Genomic DNA, 18,908 nt, shown 5'->3' on the forward strand with positions numbered 1-18,908 from the left:
AGTAAGTACCGTTTTGAAATAAATGAAAAACAGAGAATTTTTAACAATTTTATTTTTATATGAAAGCCTGTACATTACTCTACTTTTCAACATAATTCCCACCAATATTGAGCCACTTGTCATATCGTACAATGAGCTTTTGCATACCATCCTCATAGAAGTTGGCCGCTTGATTTGTCAGCAACTGCAACACAGCCATCTTGACAACATCATCGTCGTCATGGCGTTTGCCGGCCATATGTTTCTTCAAATGCAGGAACAAGTGGTAATCACTGGGCACAAGATCAGGGCTGTATGGAGGGTGATCGAGTTGTTCCCAGCAAAATGATGTGATCAGGTCTTGGGTTTGATCAGCCGTATGTGGGCGGGCTTTGTCATGAAGCAAAAGGACGCCCTTACTGAGCATGCCACGCCTTTTGTTATGAATTGAGTGGTGCAATTTGTTTAAGGTCTCACAATACGTTGTTGAATTGATTGTCTCACCACAGCGCAATAAGTCCACCGGTAATACCCCCTTTCTGTCCCAAAACACGGTACACATGATTTTCCGGGCTGACATTGTTTACTTAAACTTCACTTTCTTGGGTGAAGTTGAATGTCACCATTCCATAGACTGTTGTTTTGATTCAGGTGTGACGTAGGCCACCCCGGTTTGATTTCTTGTTACAATTCGACTCAAAAAATCATCACCTTCCTCGTGGTAATGCTCTAGGAAAGTCAAGGCACTGCCCAAACGTTTGCTTTTGTGTTTCTCCATCAATATTTTTGGTACCCAGTGTGAGCACACCTTTTGGTAATTTAATTGTTCACTCACAATTTCATAAAGAACACTTTGAGAAACTTGAGGAAACACGTCGGATAATGACGTAATCGTAAAGCATCTGTTTTCTCTCACTGCTCAGTCAACTGCCTGCACCAAATCTTCACTAATGACTGAAGGTCACCCACTCTGTTCTTTATCATGCACATCTTTGCAGCCACCTTTAAATGCTCGAACCTATTTCCTAACCATTCCATCACTCATAATATTTGGTCCGTAAACTGCACAGATCTCACAATGAATATCGATAGCTTTCAAACATTTTGCACTCAGAAAACGAATAACAAACTGGACTTCACAGTCGGCGGGATTCTCGATCGGTGAGGCCATTTCAAATGCTTGCCAACAAACGTACACAAGGGCGACTATTGCCGTAATGACGTCTCAGCCTTGCCAACAGATGCAGGTACACAGCGCGCATGCACGGAATGCCGACTGCAGCGCTGCATTGGTGGAATATCAAAATGGTACTTACTTAAAAAACATGCCTTGTAATTTCTCATTGTTAAGCCAATAAAGAGAAAATTGAAAATGACCAATTAACCTTGACGACATCTTCAAATTAGCCTGCCTGGCGGCCATGGTCGTTAAGGCGTTGAAGTCTAAACAGTCTGACACCGTGGTTAGCCGGTTTGAGTCCCGTTGGTCGAAAAAATTCACCATCAGAATGTTGGCCGGCAGAGTAGGGGAGGTAGTGGTATGCAATTTCTAATCACTAGTCGTGTGCCAAAAGCCTGGATTAAATTCCATACTTCTCTGCAGTGCTCATATGGAGTGAGGGCATATGACGCTGTTGATGGTGATTCGTCTGTCGGATGGGGGCGTTAAGCTTTGAGTGGACCCCTTGGTTCTATTTGACAGGAGTAGGCTATGTGCTAGCACCGGGTTTCACCCTCTCCCTTTATTATGTATCATTCATTTCATCTCATTAACTCCTCTGATGGGGTTGACGTCAGGAAAGGCATCCGGTCATTAAAAAAAATCTGCCACAGCAGATCCAGCTCACCTCATACCTGACCCCGTAGAGAAACGGGACAAGGGTTGGACAAACAAACAAACAAACAAACAAACAAACAAACAAACAAACAAACAAACACAACATCTTCAATTTGTGCATGCTAGTGGTAGTTGGTGCATTCTATGTTCATTTTGTTGCTTCTCTTCACATATCAAACACAACCAAAGGAGTTTGTATCCTCTAGATTGTTTATACATTTAGAAATTGCATACACAAGCAAAACATACCAGAACATTGCTTGTGAAAATAAGCTGTTCTCTGTTAACAGTCACCAGCAATCAAACTCATTCATTATTGGAGTTACCCCGCTTTCCAATGTCATCCAAGACACTTATGATTATTCTACATTGTTGTTTATGATAATTCAGAGTGTAACTTATGATAATATGGCATGCTCAAAATAAACTGGTTTAGTTACTTTAATTTCAAGTTACAGTCTTTTCCACCCTTGACATACTGCCTGTTGTTTATGCCTCTATTGCAGCATGTGCAAATGGTTCTGTTCGATGCATTAAAGGCATAATCTCCATTTCACCAAAATTGTCACTTATGATACTCTGACTTTCTAGGGACAATATGGAAATAATGTCTTCATTTTTTGTGGTATGAGATTATTTTAAATTTTCTCTTCTAGGTCAGGGAATACATTCTGCTTACTTTCAAGCATTCCATAATATCTGTACTGATTTTGACGTATGGTTTCTCATTTATGGACACAGTCATTTTCTTATGTTTTATTGCAGGTGTGTATTCATCCTGGATGCAGATGCTCCACCATTTGATCCAGCATTGCCCCTGTATAGAACTCAACTTGACAAAGATCTTGCAGTGAATGTGCTTAAAGATGGCCAGTGGGGGAGCTACCGTCACCTACTCCTTGAGAAGCTGTCTGCTGTTGATTCACTCCATTCATACAATAACACAGCAGTATATGGTGACCTGAGCAGTCTCACCTGGTTCCAGGGACCAATACATCCCCCAACGTGAGTAGCAATGTCAAGTATATCATGGCAAACATCGAAATGAACTTGTGGCTCTAAGCTCACAGGCATTTAAGAGCATTAGTATTAAAAGTAATGTGTATGTATAGGAAACAGATGGAGATCAGAAACTTACCATGAAAGCATGCTTGGAGAGAATACTTCTTCTTCTCTGGCTAGGTCCAGTGATTTTCAAATATGTCAGCATTTTGTCAGGAGATTTACTGGCACAATAATGAAGTCCTGTGGAGACAAAATGCCGTCACCTCACCATCTCTGAAAACCATAAAAGTAGTTAGTATGACATAAAACCAATATTATTATTTAATATTCTTTGTATTCAATAATGAATATTGGCATCCTCATGTTGCATTTCTATCCAATTGGTTGCAGTGTATTACAGCCCCACCCCTCGGTTTGTATTGGGTAGCCACATTTTTCTTTGCTCATTTCCTATGTTGCCTTCAACTTCCCCTTTTATAGCAAACATCGTCAGGGAAACTTCATGCAGATAGTCAGAAAAGTTTAGGCTCAGGTTGCTGTGAGCTTGCAACCAGGAGATAGTAGGTTCGAACCTCACTGTCAGCAGCCATATATTCTCATTTTCACACCAGGAAAATGATGGGGCTGTACCTTAATTAAGGCCATGGTTACTTGTCTCCCCCTCCTAGCCCTGGCCTATCCCATTGTCACCATAAGACCATAAGAGCAAAATTATAAATTTCATTTCCTCGTGACACAGGTCAGCCTCAGACAGTCTTGATATGAGTGCAAACAAAACAAAGTTAATGATCATCAGTCAAAAACAATAGTTCCCTCTATGAATCAGTGGTAGACTGTCAGGCTCTGGCTCCCAAGTTTGCTGGTTCAGCCCCGGTAGAGGTTGTTGGTTTTTGAAAGCAGAAAAAAAAAATCCATTTGGCTCTCTATGTCATAAGATGCCTGTACGTAGAACATCTCTGGTGCGACATTTAGTGTTTACCCAACAAAATTAATTAAAACTCAGCCGTAGATTGTGCAACAGAAATCCGATTTATTCTTCCATCTGATAGAGTAATAAGTAATAAGGAACCTTAACAATGACACGCTGGCAACCTAAATGGCATCAAATTAAAGTGCTTGCACATGGTATTATCATCATCATCATCCAACTTTCAATCAAACAAGTTCCATTTTCAAAAGCCACGAGATGGCAATGAACAAAGAAGGATAGTTTCTTTGCTGTTGTGTGTGCTCAGTTCTCTGCTATGGTAACCGAACATGGACGCTGACAGGCGAGTGTTAGCAAGAAGTTGGAGGATTTTGTGGAGGATGTTGAAGGTATCATCAGCAGACAAAATAACAAACCGCCTAGTAACAGTCGATAAGATAGACACAGCTAAGATAATTGCGGCAAGAATTGCAATGTATATTTACAAGAAAAAGAAGAAGAAGAAAATATTAGGTATCCTATACAATATACCCCATGTTGTATGTCCGGCGCTCCCTTCTCGCTCCGCCAGCCAGCTACACGCGCGCCAAGTGTCATTCTTCTAGCCTCGACGCGCAGCCCTCAGTGCGCGTGCCTGAACCATCGTGTGTGTACTATAAAGAGGAACTCCCAGCCTGTCCTGATGCCCACTTGCCCCGGTGTCCAGCTCCAGAATACACCTTACGTCGAGCACGGAGGCTACTCCTCTTGAAAATGTGCTTCGACCAGGTGGACTGAATTTCTGGCAGTACGAGGTCTCACCTCTGGTCACCGCTCCTCTTGTCCATTCTGCTGCCCATATCCAGTCATACTATTACATACCGTCATATTTCCCTAATTAATGCAAGCTCCCTTGGTTTCACCAAGTAAGAATTCTTCCTACATTGAACTTGCTGTTCTGAACTCAGCAAGGAAGGACTTTCCAAAACATTTATGTCAGTACTTCTGATAGTTTTCGACTATCGACTTTTATATCGCAAGGACTATCTTTTCGAGATAGTAGTGGATGTAAATACTGCAAACTTGTATATAGTGTACATAAGATAGACTCTTTCTCAAGATTCCTAATTCATTTTGCTTCAAGTTAAATTTCAGTTTTATTTGTGTAAATAGTGTATTTTGCATTTGAAGCGAATAATAAAGTTGTGTTTTGTAAATCACAACCTTGGTTACAACACCCCAAGTATGTAATCGTTCTCCTTTTAACTCTGAATAGCCATTCATCATCAGAATTTATTCACTAGTTACTTCCAGTCTCCACATATTTTAATCTTCTTACTGCAAGTCCACACTTTAAAGAAGGCCTCAATCTTCTTCGTAACAGCCATTTAAGCATCCTTCTTTCAGCACCATACAGAAGCATAGACCAGATGTAGGCATTTGACAAATATAACCCTAAAGTTGATGTACAAATCTGTACATGTGAGGACTTTTCTTTAATTCCATGAAATCACTATGGGCATTCTCTATACTGCATTTCGTTTCCATGAATAAAGTACCAGTACACATAACGAAATAAAAATCAACAGGGATCCAAAATGATGCGCTGCAACCAAGTAATTGAACCTCCACTGCAAACATTTTGGACCCATGAGTTTCCTTTATATGTATCTATCCACACGTGAATACACACTCACTGCTTTCCATCTGTTCCCTATAAATATTTACAAGTATTTTGCTCTTGTTTGCTTTCTTACCTGAGCATTCATGTTTGTCTAATGGCAGGTTCAAACCTTCAGAAGGGAAAGAGCTGGTGCACATATACTATTCTGCTCTGAACTTCAGAGATGTGATGCTGGCAACTGGCAGACTTGCTAAAGAAGTTGTAGTAGGAAAAAGAACTGAGCAGGTAAGTGTGTGGTAATATTTTCATTCTCTTAACCCTTATGCACAGCGGCTCATTCCTCAGACCATATTTAAACTGATGCTGCATGTTCTGAATTAGGTTGAAGAGGTGCTATTTTGTTTTTGTTCATTCAAGAGGACATCAATTCACCTACAGTGAATGGTCACAAGAATCCTGAATTCTAAATTTACACATGGTTTAAAGCAGGTATGAAATGAAGACACTTGAGGCATTGACTCATATTCAGTAGTAAAGACTCTGATACAAAGAGGGACATCAGTAGTGATGGTGATGATGACGAATAATGAATGAGTCCTTGGTTATGTTCTTGTGATTAATGAAACTTTAACATGTTGCCTGCCAGAGCTATATATTGTACCGGTGAGTGAGTTTCTCACGAGGCTGCGGGGTACAAAGTACCGCTGACAGGTGTTGTTATATGACTTTCCCTGCCGGGCTTGTGAACTGCTGAGCTGTTGACTTTGCTATGCTATCACACCACTATGGCCTTGCAGCAAATCCTGGTGGGCTTGGTTTCCAAATTATAGTTAAAAAAAAAAAAAAAAAAAAAAAGATACATATACATATTCAATTTGGTAAAGTATTAGTCTTGAAATATATAATAGATCAGCTTGAAATGGACACTACTTACCAGAATTCTCAGACTGAAGGACTAACATAATTTTTTATAACTTAACTCTCTGATAACTAGTACAATAATTTATCAATATCTTGGAAGTATTTCACATACACCCTACTGTAGTGTTAAATGCTAGTCTGTTGGCTACAGTGAGTACTCTCAAGATATGCAAATTTCTAGTACTGTACCGCTAGATTGTACCGCTCAGGCCATCTAGTCAAAACCGTACAGTGAACTTGTCTGTGGGGTCATGGTGGTTTCGTTCTACGGGAACATCCTCAAATTCTATCATATGACTGTAAATCATGCTCATGTATGTACAATATTGTTTACGTTGCATGAACTTGTCAGTGATCACGAATTGGTGATAATGTGAACAAATGAGACAAATTATGATCGTAGTAGTCTTTGAGAAAGTTTTCCTTAATTATCTAATCTGCTTTGTCCATTACCTCCAGCAACTAGAATCTATGTCTATACTCCATTATGAATATTTCCTTTTCAACCTTCATCATGTATAGACTTGGGAGAAAGGAGACAAGCTGCTCGACTAAGTGGTATGTTACAAGTAACAAGTATGTTCCGAGCTGTCTGGGGAGAGATGGTGGGGAATGACATTAGTAGATGGATACGTTTGAGTGGTGTCTTTAAAAGTAGGAAAGATCACAGTATGAAGATAAAGTTGGAGTTCAAGAGAACAAATTGGGGCAAATATTCGTTTACAGGAAGGGAAGTTAGGGATTGGAATACCTTACCAAGGGAGATGTTCAATAAATGTCCAGTTTTTTTGAAATTATTTAACACTTTAGCGTCGACGTGTACATTTGCTTTCCTCGTGGTAAACTGCTGAAATCCGATATACATTTTTCAGGTTGTTGTCGGCTACGGATGTTCATAATTTCATTCATAGATGATAATCAGACACACAATTCATGTTCAAAGTTACTATTTTTGTGTCCCCCCATTGGGGTGACATATGGTTATCAGGTTGACTATGCAACAGAGAAAGCGCACGTGTGACAGCCTTTTTTACCTTTGTTGTGAAACACTGTGCTCTGTGTTGTGAGCTGTTGATTTACGCGCATTTCAACGAGTTCCGTGTAATTTACAGTTTTGTGACAAGAATTTAATTCATGTTATGTGTTTCTGTGTTGAGTAAGCCATGATTACCGATAGAGAGATAGAAGAATAACTTGAAAAGGGTTTGAATGTTGAATCAAGAGATGTTGACATTTAGGATTTCCAATGTGATGCCACCTTTTCCGAGTCAGAATTCGACAGTAGTTTCTGTAGTGAGGACACTTGCAAAGATTCCGGTGCTGCAGCGGGCAATGATTCAACCAAATCACCAGCCAGTGACAATTACTGGGGAACATTCTCAGGTTTGCAGGAACATTGTATTTATTTATGCGTAGCCCCGGTTTACAATTTCATCTGAGTGCTAAATCTCAACCAGTATGTAAGAATAAAGCAATAATAAACTCCAATCCACATTTTTTTTTTCCCTTACCATTAATAATTGAATTCTGATGGTTGCGTATGTCACGGGGTGACAAATGTCAGAGAAATTTCCCTGTCTGTTGTGCAATGCAGAGCATGCTGAGAAAGGCATGGGCACTGCGCTGCACTCTATGAACACCTTACGTGAACAAGCAATGCATTACAACAGCAAATGGTAGCGCTAGTTTCGTGCGACAGCCTGAAGTTGAGAGGCCTGGACACACTACCGTGTCACTCCATGAGGGGTAACATACTATATTTTGTATGAGGGTCCGTCACCCCACATGGGGTGACATCATCTTCAAAGTGTTAAGAAAAGGCTAGGAAAACAACAGATAGGGAATCTGCCACCTGGGCAACTGCCCTAAATGCAGATCAGGATTGATTGATTGATGGATGTATTGATTGATTGATTGATTGATTGATTGGATTTATTTATTTATTTATTTATTTATTTATTTATTTATTTATTTATTTATTTATTTATTTATTTATTTATTTATTTATTTATTTATTTATTTATTTATTTATTTATTTATTTGTCCATTTTTCCATTATGACAACTCATAAACTGGTGAGTAATTAATTTAAATTAGAAAGATAGGAAACAAAAAATGAACGCCCATACTAGGATAAACATAAATACTAGTCTGTGTACAATGGGAGCGCAGTAGAGAGGAGAGAAAAAGACAAAGATGAAAACACAAAAGGATAAGGGCAGTGTGTATATTGCATTAGATTTTAAGGAGGAGGTATGTGAGGAACACAGAGGAAATTCAAAAGGCGAAAAGCAGCCCAACTGGTCAATATAAAGGAAACAAACAAGGGGAATATAAATTCAAAAACTGAAAGAGAGGGAAAAAGGGAAGAAACACATGCCAGGATAAACACAAAGACATGTCAGCATGGGGAAAAGGGAGCAACAGAAGGAAGACAAAGGATACTTTTTGTGTTCTCTCTCCCTCTCTCTGCCTCAAAGGGAAAAATGAAAATATATGATGACAAGGGCAATCTTCATGTCTTCATACTCTACTGGCTAACTAACTACATTTTAGAAAAGAGTATACCCAATAAAATTAATTAAAACTCAGCAGTAGGTCATCCAGGAGAGTTCCATTTTCTCTACTATCTAGTATAGTAACACAGAATTTCAAAATTGACATGCAGGTGGACGAAGTGCTCAATTGTGATAACTGAGGCCATATGATCATTGTTATTAATACAAAAGAGTGCAAAAACCAGTAACCTATTTGACTAGAATGATATATTGTATAGTGTGGTGCAGAAGTTACGCATGGGTTTGAAACATTTACAACTTTCTTGTTTTGAAAGAAATGTCATTGTTTATGCTATAAACGTAAAATGCTTATTTCAGAAATCTGTGAACCTTACCTGTGAATACCTTTCAAATGACTACCGTTTGCTTCCTCTATTTTCATAAGCTCCTTGACTGTAAGCATCAGTTTCTGCTGCTCAAATATTGTTCTTGAACTTCTCCATGGTTGCTGGCTTGTTAAGATGAACATTTTATTTGAGATATGCCCAAAGAAAAAAATCTGAGGCTGTGAAATCTGGGGATATGCATAAATTTTGTAGCACTTACTTGCAAAGTAGAGTTCAGTAAGGTTCACCTGCTGTTTGGTGCAGAACTTCCCAACTTTCTCAAGTGATCTTTAAAAGGCTGCAAAAAGAATTGAGAATGCCATTGTAAGGATAAAAGTCATGAGGTATTTGAACCTGTCCTTATCTGCACCTTGCTGTATCTATAATTTTGACCATAAAATGATCGCAATTCATGTACTTATTTATTTAATGGAAACTGTTTTATGCAGGAATGTGTCATTGGATTTGAGTTTGCGGGCCGCACCAGCGATGGACGTAGAGTAATGGGCATGATGTCAAGTGGTTCAGTGGGCAATGTGATTATTGCTGACAAATTCTTCCTGTGGCCAATACCAGATGATGTTTCGATGGAAGATGCTGTCACTGTTCCCGTCATTTACGGTACAGTAAGTACAAAATAGGAAATTCATGATTTCTGATATTCTTTTTTCCCCTTCTTTTATCATAAAACTACTAGGCATACTACTACTACTACTACTACTACTACTACTACTACTACTACTACTACTACTACTACTACTACTACTACTACTACTACTACTACTACTACTACTACTACTACTACTACTACTACTACTACTACTACTACTACTACTACTACTACTACTACTACTACTACTACTACTACTACTACTACTACTACTACTACTACTACTACTACTACTACTACTACTACTACTACTACTACTACTACTACTACTACTACTACTACTACTACTACTACTACTACTACTACTACTACTACTACTACTACTACTACTACTACTACTACTACTACTACTACTACTACTACTACTACTACTACTACTACTACTACTACTACTACTACTACTACTACTACTACTACTACTACTACTACTACTACTACTACTACTACTACTACTACTACTACTACTACTACTACTACTACTACTACTACTACTACTACTACTACTACTACTACTACTACTACTACTACTACTACTACTACTACTACTACTACTACTACTACTACTACTACTACTACTACTACTACTACTACTACTACTACTACTACTACTACTACTACTACTACTACTACTACTACTACTACTACTACTACTACTACTACTACTACTACTACTACTACTACTACTACTACTACTACTACTACTACTACTACTACTACTACTACTACTACTACTACTACTACTACTACTACTACTACTACTACTACTACTACTACTACTACTACTACTACTACTACTACTACTACTACTACTACTACTACTACTACTACTACTACTACTACTACTACTACTACTACTACTACTACTACTACTACTACTACTACTACTACTACTACTACTACTACTACTACTACTACTACTACTACTACTACTACTACTACTACTGATAGTCATCGGCTGTTTGACTTTACATTGTCATAATTTTTTTAGGATGGCCTTTAGGATGGAAATTGTAGGCCATTTTAAGAAGTATTGACATATATTTATAGAATGTATATATTAAGAAGTATTGATATATACACAAGGGCGCCCATACCTGGGGGCAAGGTGGGGCCGCGGCCCACCTCTAGCTCTCAGGGAAAGGCAAAAGTCTAGTGTAGTCACGTGTTTTCCTTTCAAGAAAATGAAAAGTCAGTATTATGTAAAAGCGTTATTACCGTCTCCCACCAACAGGCAGGTGATACCGTGGGTTATTCTACTGCAGAATACAAATCACCATTTATCTTCCAAAATATTAAAATTACTACGTACCCCCAGGTCTCCTCCCACCCCCCTAGAAACTGTCATATGGGTGCCCATGTATATACATTCTATAAATATATTCACCTCATTACCATTTCTTTATATCAATTCAATAAAAGGTGTTACAAGTTCTTCAATGTGAAAACGATGCAACCCTTGACTGACCTTAAGAGCCATTTCAACATATTTATCAAGGTATATTCTTTCTTTGAAGGATGGACATTAATGGCTTCATCAAAGAACTGCCTGCAGGATTTTGAAATGTGAATCTAATGTGGAAAGTTTCTATGGGTAGATTGTTTTTTAATTAATAACAAGTATTTGTGTAATATGCCGGCCCTGTGGTGTAGGGGTAGCGTGCCTGCCTCTCGCCTGGAGGCCCCGCATTCGATTCCCAGCCAGGTCAGGGGTTTTTCTGATGGTGAGATGGCGGCCCCGGTCTCGATAGCCCAGAATAACGGCCGAGAGGATGCGTCGTGCTGACCACACGGCCACTCGTAATCTGCAGCGGTCGCTGGGCAGGCCAAAGCCCTTTCAAAGGTGTTAAGTGCCATGGGGTTTGGTTTGGTTTGGTTTGGTTTGGTTTGGTTTGGTTTGGTTTGGTTTGGTTTGGTTTGGTTTGAATTTTTTATTTGTGTAATATATTTTAGGTATCACAATATCATTACATCAACTTGATTAGAAGTCAGAACAATATCTGGTCAAAGACATTAGTACTAAATATAATAATCCTATGGTCAGTATGTTATGCCACACTACCCAATAGGATTAGGATTCTCAACCATCCCACACAACTGTGGCTTCTTGCCATACTTAGTTGTGAGGTGTGCGAAATACAATGTGGTCACATTTCATATAAGACCACTCCCTCCTCCAAGTGCTGCAAGCTAGAACGTAGTTGAACATATCCATCCTGCACTACCTGATGAGAGCTTCCTCCATTATAGGTAATATTGTCCTGCACCTTCAGTTATTTCAAATGTGAGATGGTGAGGCACTGATGCCTGAGAGTGGCGAATTATTATAGTGCAGAATTGCATCTTGATAGTCACTAAGATCCTCCACATATATACTTTTTTGCTTATTCCAATGGCCTTCTCAGCTATGCCATTGCTTCGAGCATTGTGAGGAGTGCTTGTGATTAGTGTTATGTGCTTTGGAAGCATTAAGCTGTTGGCATTCCCAAGATGTGAATGGAACCTTGTCAGCTGAAATTTCAACAGGATAACCAAATCTACAGAACATTTCGTGAAGTTCATTGACAATGGTTGTCAATCGGAATCCAGTAGCTGCTACCCTAAAGCAAGAGACTCAGATTTAAAAAAATTAATTTTGAAGGCTTTTTTCATGTACTGGCAGCCAACACCAAGCAGTATCGTTTTTAAGTCATTTAAACAATGACGACATTAATTCTGCCATTTCTGGCACCCATCTTGTATTGTATTTGAATGAACCAATCATACATTGCAGATCCTCCTTGCACTTGGGCATTTCCAACTTCTGGGATCATTTTCATATCGTCCTTGTTGAATATTTGCCCAGCATACCTAGCATGGCTCTCTTTGTATTGCAGTTTTGCCGAATAAAATACTGCTCCTATTTTCCTAGTTCACAGTCTGGTCATGTTGTTCTTCTGTGTTGGCATAAGCACACATATCATGAAACTAAATCATAAGGTTAAGAATGTCAGCAATATTCAATCTCATCCTGGAACAATTCAGAAGCAATACCAAGACATGATGATGATGCTTGTTGTTTTAAGGGGCCTAACATCAAAGGTCATCATTGGCCCAATACCAAGACAATAGGGCAGAATCAAATACCTGTAAACTCCAAAAGGAGTAGTGAAACAGCATTTCCATGTTAAGTTCTCATTCAAACGGATATGATGGAATCCTTCTGAATGGTCAAAAATTAAAATAAAATTCCTGACAGTTTAGCTGAAATTTCTTCAGTTGTAGGTAATAACTTAGGCTTTCAAATAATGTATTGGTTCAAGTCCAACAGATCTAAACTAAGTCATTATTTTATTAGGTTTTTCAACCAAAACATTTTTGTTGATACACACCCTGGGATTAATTTTGTCAGTTTTTACTGTAGCTTGTGTTTTTTTTTTTTTTTTTTCAAGGTTCCTCCTGAAGTGGCTTCAATAGGCAAATTGGCACTTTATTGGGAGGCCAACATATGTTGTCCAAATCAGGCTTCATAGGTATATCACACTGTTTTGGAAATTTTCCATGACCATTGAAAATTTTAGAGTATTTTGTTACAAATTTTGTCTTGGCTAAATTTTCTTCTAAACTAATGGCATGAACTCTTTTAATTAAATTCAGGGCGAGACATCCAGGCAGCCCAAGAGACATGGACCCTTCTTCTACAATCATGAAGTCTTTCACTGTTTTAAAAGTTATTATATTTGTAAAACAATGTGACAACTCCAACAGGCTTTGTGGTTTTATCAAATCTTTCCAATAATATATTAACTTATGTAGGAACAAGCCGAGAATCACCTTCAATCTTGGTGAATATTTTCAGGGCCATAATGCTGATATCAGCTCAGGAATCAGGTTTGCATCTAATGAAACGTTTTTTCTATTTGTATTTCTTTGTTACCAACCTAACTGGTCAACACATTGAGCTCACAGCCGGTAAACAATTTTAATCTTGGGTGTACCTAATAATTTTAAACTTACTGAAATGCAACTGTTCGAGCTATCAGAGCAGTCATTGTCAGCAGGCTGGCATTTGACAGTTTTAATGGGCTTCCGTGAGCAACAGCCAGCTGCTGGTTTAAAAAAATGATACTTGTTGAAGCTTTTCCAAAATGTGGGGCACTGTCTATCGCCATGTTTTGACCGGCACCTATCACAGTTAAGAACTATCGGAATTATTACTTTAGGGTTTAAGAGAACGTTTAGCAGGTTTAGATACAAAAGATATTTCTGAATTGTGATTGAGTTGGTCAACTTGTTTTCTGTATGTTTCACAGAGAACTTTGTTCATCGTCTTCAGAAGAAAATCTTGTCTGTTCATTAGGAAGACTTCTCTGATAATGATGGCTTGAATTTAATTACAATAGTAAGTGGTACTCTAATTTGTCACCAGATGGCTCACTGTGCGCTAGCCTTCCAAGTGGGAAGTGATGATGCCATCTTAGCTCCAATAAAGATTTTTCTTGTCCAATACGTATGTGTGTTGTATAATAAACAGCAAGGTTATCAGACTAGTCAAAAATGAATGTGGCAGAAGAAATAAAATAAATAAAATTGAGTACAATGGAAGACTGACAAGGATATAATAGAATAGAGTTGAAGATGGAAAGAAAATTGTGACTCAGATTGTTTCATAACATAAGCTGAAAGCCATCTCATGTAGGCTACTATCAACAGTTTTTGGTTGTGCTCATTTTCTTGGTCATCCAACATAATTATAATAGCTACTTAAAGAATGAAGTGGATAGAAATTGCAAGGTAGCTAAGGAAGACTGGCTAAAGGAGAAATGCAAGGACGATGAAGGTTGTATGGTCCTAGGAAAGGTAGATGCTGCATACAGGAAAATCAAGGAAACCTTTGGAGAAAGGAAATCTGGGTGTATGAATATTAAGAGCTCAGATGGAAAGCCACTTCTAGGGAAAGAAGACAAAGCAGAAAGATGGCGGGAACATATCCAACAGTTGTATCAAGGCGAAGATGTAGATGATTTGGTTCTGGAACAAGAAGAGGCTGTCGATGCTGATGAAATGGGAGAGACAATTTTGAGGCCAGAGTTTGACAGAGCTGTGAGCGACCTAAATAGGAACAAGGCACCTGGAATTGATGACATTCCCTCTGAATTACTGACTGCCTTAGGAGAAACCAGCATGGCAAGGTTATTCCATTTAGTGTGTAAGATGTATGAGACAGGAGAAATCCCATCCGATTTTCGGCAGAATGTTGTTATACCTATTCCCAAGAAAGCCGGTGCTGACAGGTGTGAAAACTACCGCACCATTAGTTTAGTATCTCATGCCTGCAAAATTTTAACATGTATTGTTTACAAAAGAATGGGAAAACAAGTTGAAGCTGAGTTGGGAGAAGATCAATTTTCCTTCAGAAGAAATGTAGGAACACGTGAAGCAATCCTGACTTTACGTCTGATCTTAGAGGATCGAATCAAGAAGGACAAGCCCACGTACATGGCATTCGTAGATCTAGAAAAGGCAGTTGATAATGTTGATTGGACCGAGCTATTTAAGATTCTGAAGGTGATTGGGATCAGATACCGAGAACGAAGAATTATCTACAATCTGTATAAAAATCAGTCTGCAGTGATAAGAATCAAGGGCTTTGAAAAAGAAGCAGCTATCCAGAAAGGAGTGAGGCAAGGCTGCAGTTTGTCCCCCCACCTTTTCAATGTTTACATAGAACAGGCAGTAAAGGAAATCAAAGAAGAATTTGGAAAGGGAATCACAATCCAAGGAGAGGAAATCAAAACCTTGAAATTTGCCGATGATATTGTTATTTTATCGGAGACTGCAGAAGATCTCAAGAAGCTGCTGAATGGTATGGAAAATGTCTTGGGTAAGGAGTACAAGATGAAAATAAATAAGTCCAAAACAAAAGTAATGGAGTGCAGTCGAACGAAGGCAGGTGATGCAGGAAATATTAAATTAGGAAATTAAGTCTTAAAGGAAGTAGATGAATATTGTTATTTGGGTGGTAAAATAACTAACGATGGCAGAAGTAAGGAGGACATAAAATGCTGATTAGCACAAGCAAGGAAGAGCTTTCTTAAGAAAAGAAATTTGCTCACTTCAGACATTGATATAGGAATTAGAAAGATGTTTTTGAAGAGTTTCGTGTGGAGCATGACATTGTATGGAAGTGAAACATGGACAATAACTAGCTCAGAAAGAAAGAGAATAGAAGCTTTTGAAATGTGGTGTTACAGAAGAATGCTGAAGGTGAGATGGATAGATCGAATCAGAAATGAAGAGATACTGAATTGAATTGGTGAGAGTAGATCGATTTGGCTAAATTTGATGAGAAGAAGCGATAGAATGATAGGACACATCTTAAAACACCCAGGACTTGTTCAGTTGGCTTTTGAAGGAAGTGTAGGTGATAAAAACGGTAGGGTTAGACCAAGGTATGAATATGACAAGCAGATTAGAGCAGACGTAGGATGCAGTAGTTATTTAGAAATGAAAAGGTTAGCACATGATAGGGTGGCATGGAGCGCTGCATCAAACCAGTCTATGGACTGATTACTCAAGCACACACACGCTCTAAAACACATAATGCAGACAGTTCTAACAATACATTAATTAACCTTATCAATTATAGACTTCTACAGAGCAACATATAATTATCTACTGATGACAAATTTTGGTCTTGAGTGTGATGTTTTGCATTTTAAACAATCATATTAAGCATTATTTCAACACATACATTTAGTGAAGACAGAAATTAAAATATAATGTTTTGACAGAACTCGCTTTCAGCCAGAGGAGCTCCATACATCTCTCTTGGAATGCAGACACTGAAATCGCGTTGTCAAAGAACACACTTTTACTTTAAACTACCTCCAAATGATGAGATTCGATGTAGATCGTCGCTAGGTTTGAGAGTCCCTGTTCCCCAGTTGTGTTTTGAGCTCCTCTCTTTATTCACTAAAGTGCTGAAAATGACCTCCGGAATGGTAATATATCAGCTAACAAGAAGTACCATCTGGCATTTTTTTTTTTTCTAAATGTTGAGCTGAATTGTTTCAGTATTACATAAAGATTCTTGTTTTGGATTATTATAGAAAATTCTAGGATCATCAAGAGGGAGCAACAGAAAGTGGAGATAAGGACAAACACGGAAACACAAAAGCACAGTCATCACGTCTCCAAATACTGCCAACTCCACAGAGATAGTTTCCCTCCTCATCAATGCCAATTCTTCTTCATTAATTTCTTCGCAGCCCCTGATGAGCTCATTTCTGCTTCCAGCAGGCATCATCACTCTTTGGGGGGGGCAATCTTGACAGATTTTCAGTCTTGATGCAGGAAGTATGAGATAAGATGTATAACAACATCATGTTTAACAGTGTCAGAAGCTGTGAATCAAGCAAAGAGGGTTTGTTGCTGGTCAAGATATTTTTGAACTAAAACTAGGTTGCAAGGGTTGTTAATTTATAATTATAATTTATAACTGTTTGGTTCTTCAGTCTGCCAAAACCAATTTTGATTAACAATGGTAAGATTATTTTACCAAGCCTCTGTGGCTAAGACGGCAGCGCGTCTGCCTCTCACCGCTGGATACCATGGTTCAAATCCTGGTCACTCCATGTGGGATTTGTGCTGGACAAAGTGGAGGAGGGACAGGTTTTTCTCTGGGTACTCTGGTTTTCCCTGTTATCTTACATTCCAGCAACACTTTCCATTATCATTTCATATCATTTAACAGTCATTAATATATCACTTTGGGAGTGGCGACCCCATTGTACTAATAGCCTATATATGGGTCATTCGTTACATCCCTGACCCGGTTAACAACTGGAAAACAGGTTGTAGGTTTTCATTCATTTTCAAGATTATTTTACCATTAGAAGGATGCATCTGTATCATCAAGGTTTCTTGAAACCTCTTGAAATCTGAGCTAAGTTTTTGCTGATAATTCACATTACATTCTTCTCTCAGTCACTCTTTACTATCCTAGCGTTCAAATCAGCATGCTGCTTTTCTGTACTCTGCCCATGTGTTCCAGGTACTGTACGCTTTCCTGGTGGTCGGGCACATCAAGAAGGGTGAGTCAGTCCTGATCCACTCTGGTACTGGTGGAGTTGGCCAGGCAGCCATTCATGTGGCTTTGCATTATGGATTGAATGTCTTCACCACTGTTGGAACAAAAGAGAAAAGGGAATTCATCAAGAAGGAGTTTCCACAGGTGAGTGAACTATAGCACCAGGTTGTGCAGAAAATACTGCCACATTCACCTTGTTCATCATGTCTGAATACAAAGCTTTCTATGCCATCTTTCACACAAGGAGTTCAAGGGTGTCTCAGTATACCACCAACATACCAAAATAAATTCAGCAACAAATATTCATAATCCCTACAGTTCAGTGGTTTATGGAACTTACATTCTACTTTCTTTTAAGCATTTCATAACATTTATCTTATAACAGATCGGTGGAAGAAAAAAATTAGTGTTAAATAATGTAAAGGAACAAAATAAAGAAATGACAAATCAAGTTATATCTAAGTTTTATTATTATTATTATTATTATTATTATTATTATTATTATTATTATTATTATTATTATTATTACTAGCTGATGTACCCATGCTTCGCTACAGGATTCTCAGAAAGATTGATTTTGTGGTTTTCCTAACTGAAATCAACATAGGTCATTACAAAAACGGTAAGTATGAAGGTCATTACAAAAACGGTAAGTATGAATGTAGCGATTAAAAGCAATTCTATCACATAAAATACTCGATCAAATGGAAAGCCGCATGTTTTATAACGAACAGTGCTGCGGTTAGATTGCGGTGCCAATCTAATAGTCCTCAGAGTAGGGATTGAATAGCCCGAATGCTAAGATGATCTAGTGTGTTACGTACCAGTAGTATCAGCAAATGTATAAACCAGGGGAATGGCATGCTAAAGAAGAAAGTTATCTAACTCCCCAGCTACCTCGTATCAATATTCAGGCCGGCTGTTGCACTCTGTACGACTGGGTGAGTTGACCGTGTGGTTAGCGGTGCGCAGCTGTGAGCTTGCATCCGAGAGATAGTGGATTCGAACCCCAT

At 38.5% G+C, this 18,908-nt stretch overlaps 1 protein-coding gene across 1 annotated transcript in view; it reads left to right on the forward strand.

Annotated features, from left to right (window-relative positions):
* The window catches only part of LOC136886744 (fatty acid synthase), a 198,915-nt gene that overhangs the window by 123,648 nt on the left and 56,359 nt on the right, over positions 1-18,908 (forward strand). The window contains exons 22-25 of the mRNA XM_067159548.2: positions 2,582-2,821; positions 5,514-5,637; positions 9,607-9,783; positions 17,860-18,039. Of these exons, the coding sequence (XP_067015649.2) occupies positions 2,582-2,821; positions 5,514-5,637; positions 9,607-9,783; positions 17,860-18,039 (721 nt within the window). The remainder of the gene's footprint in view (positions 1-2,581; positions 2,822-5,513; positions 5,638-9,606; positions 9,784-17,859; positions 18,040-18,908) is intronic.

This window comes from Anabrus simplex, chromosome X, assembly GCF_040414725.1.
Source record: "Anabrus simplex isolate iqAnaSimp1 chromosome X, ASM4041472v1, whole genome shotgun sequence".
In the NCBI taxonomy this organism is placed as follows: domain Eukaryota; kingdom Metazoa; phylum Arthropoda; class Insecta; order Orthoptera; family Tettigoniidae; genus Anabrus; species Anabrus simplex.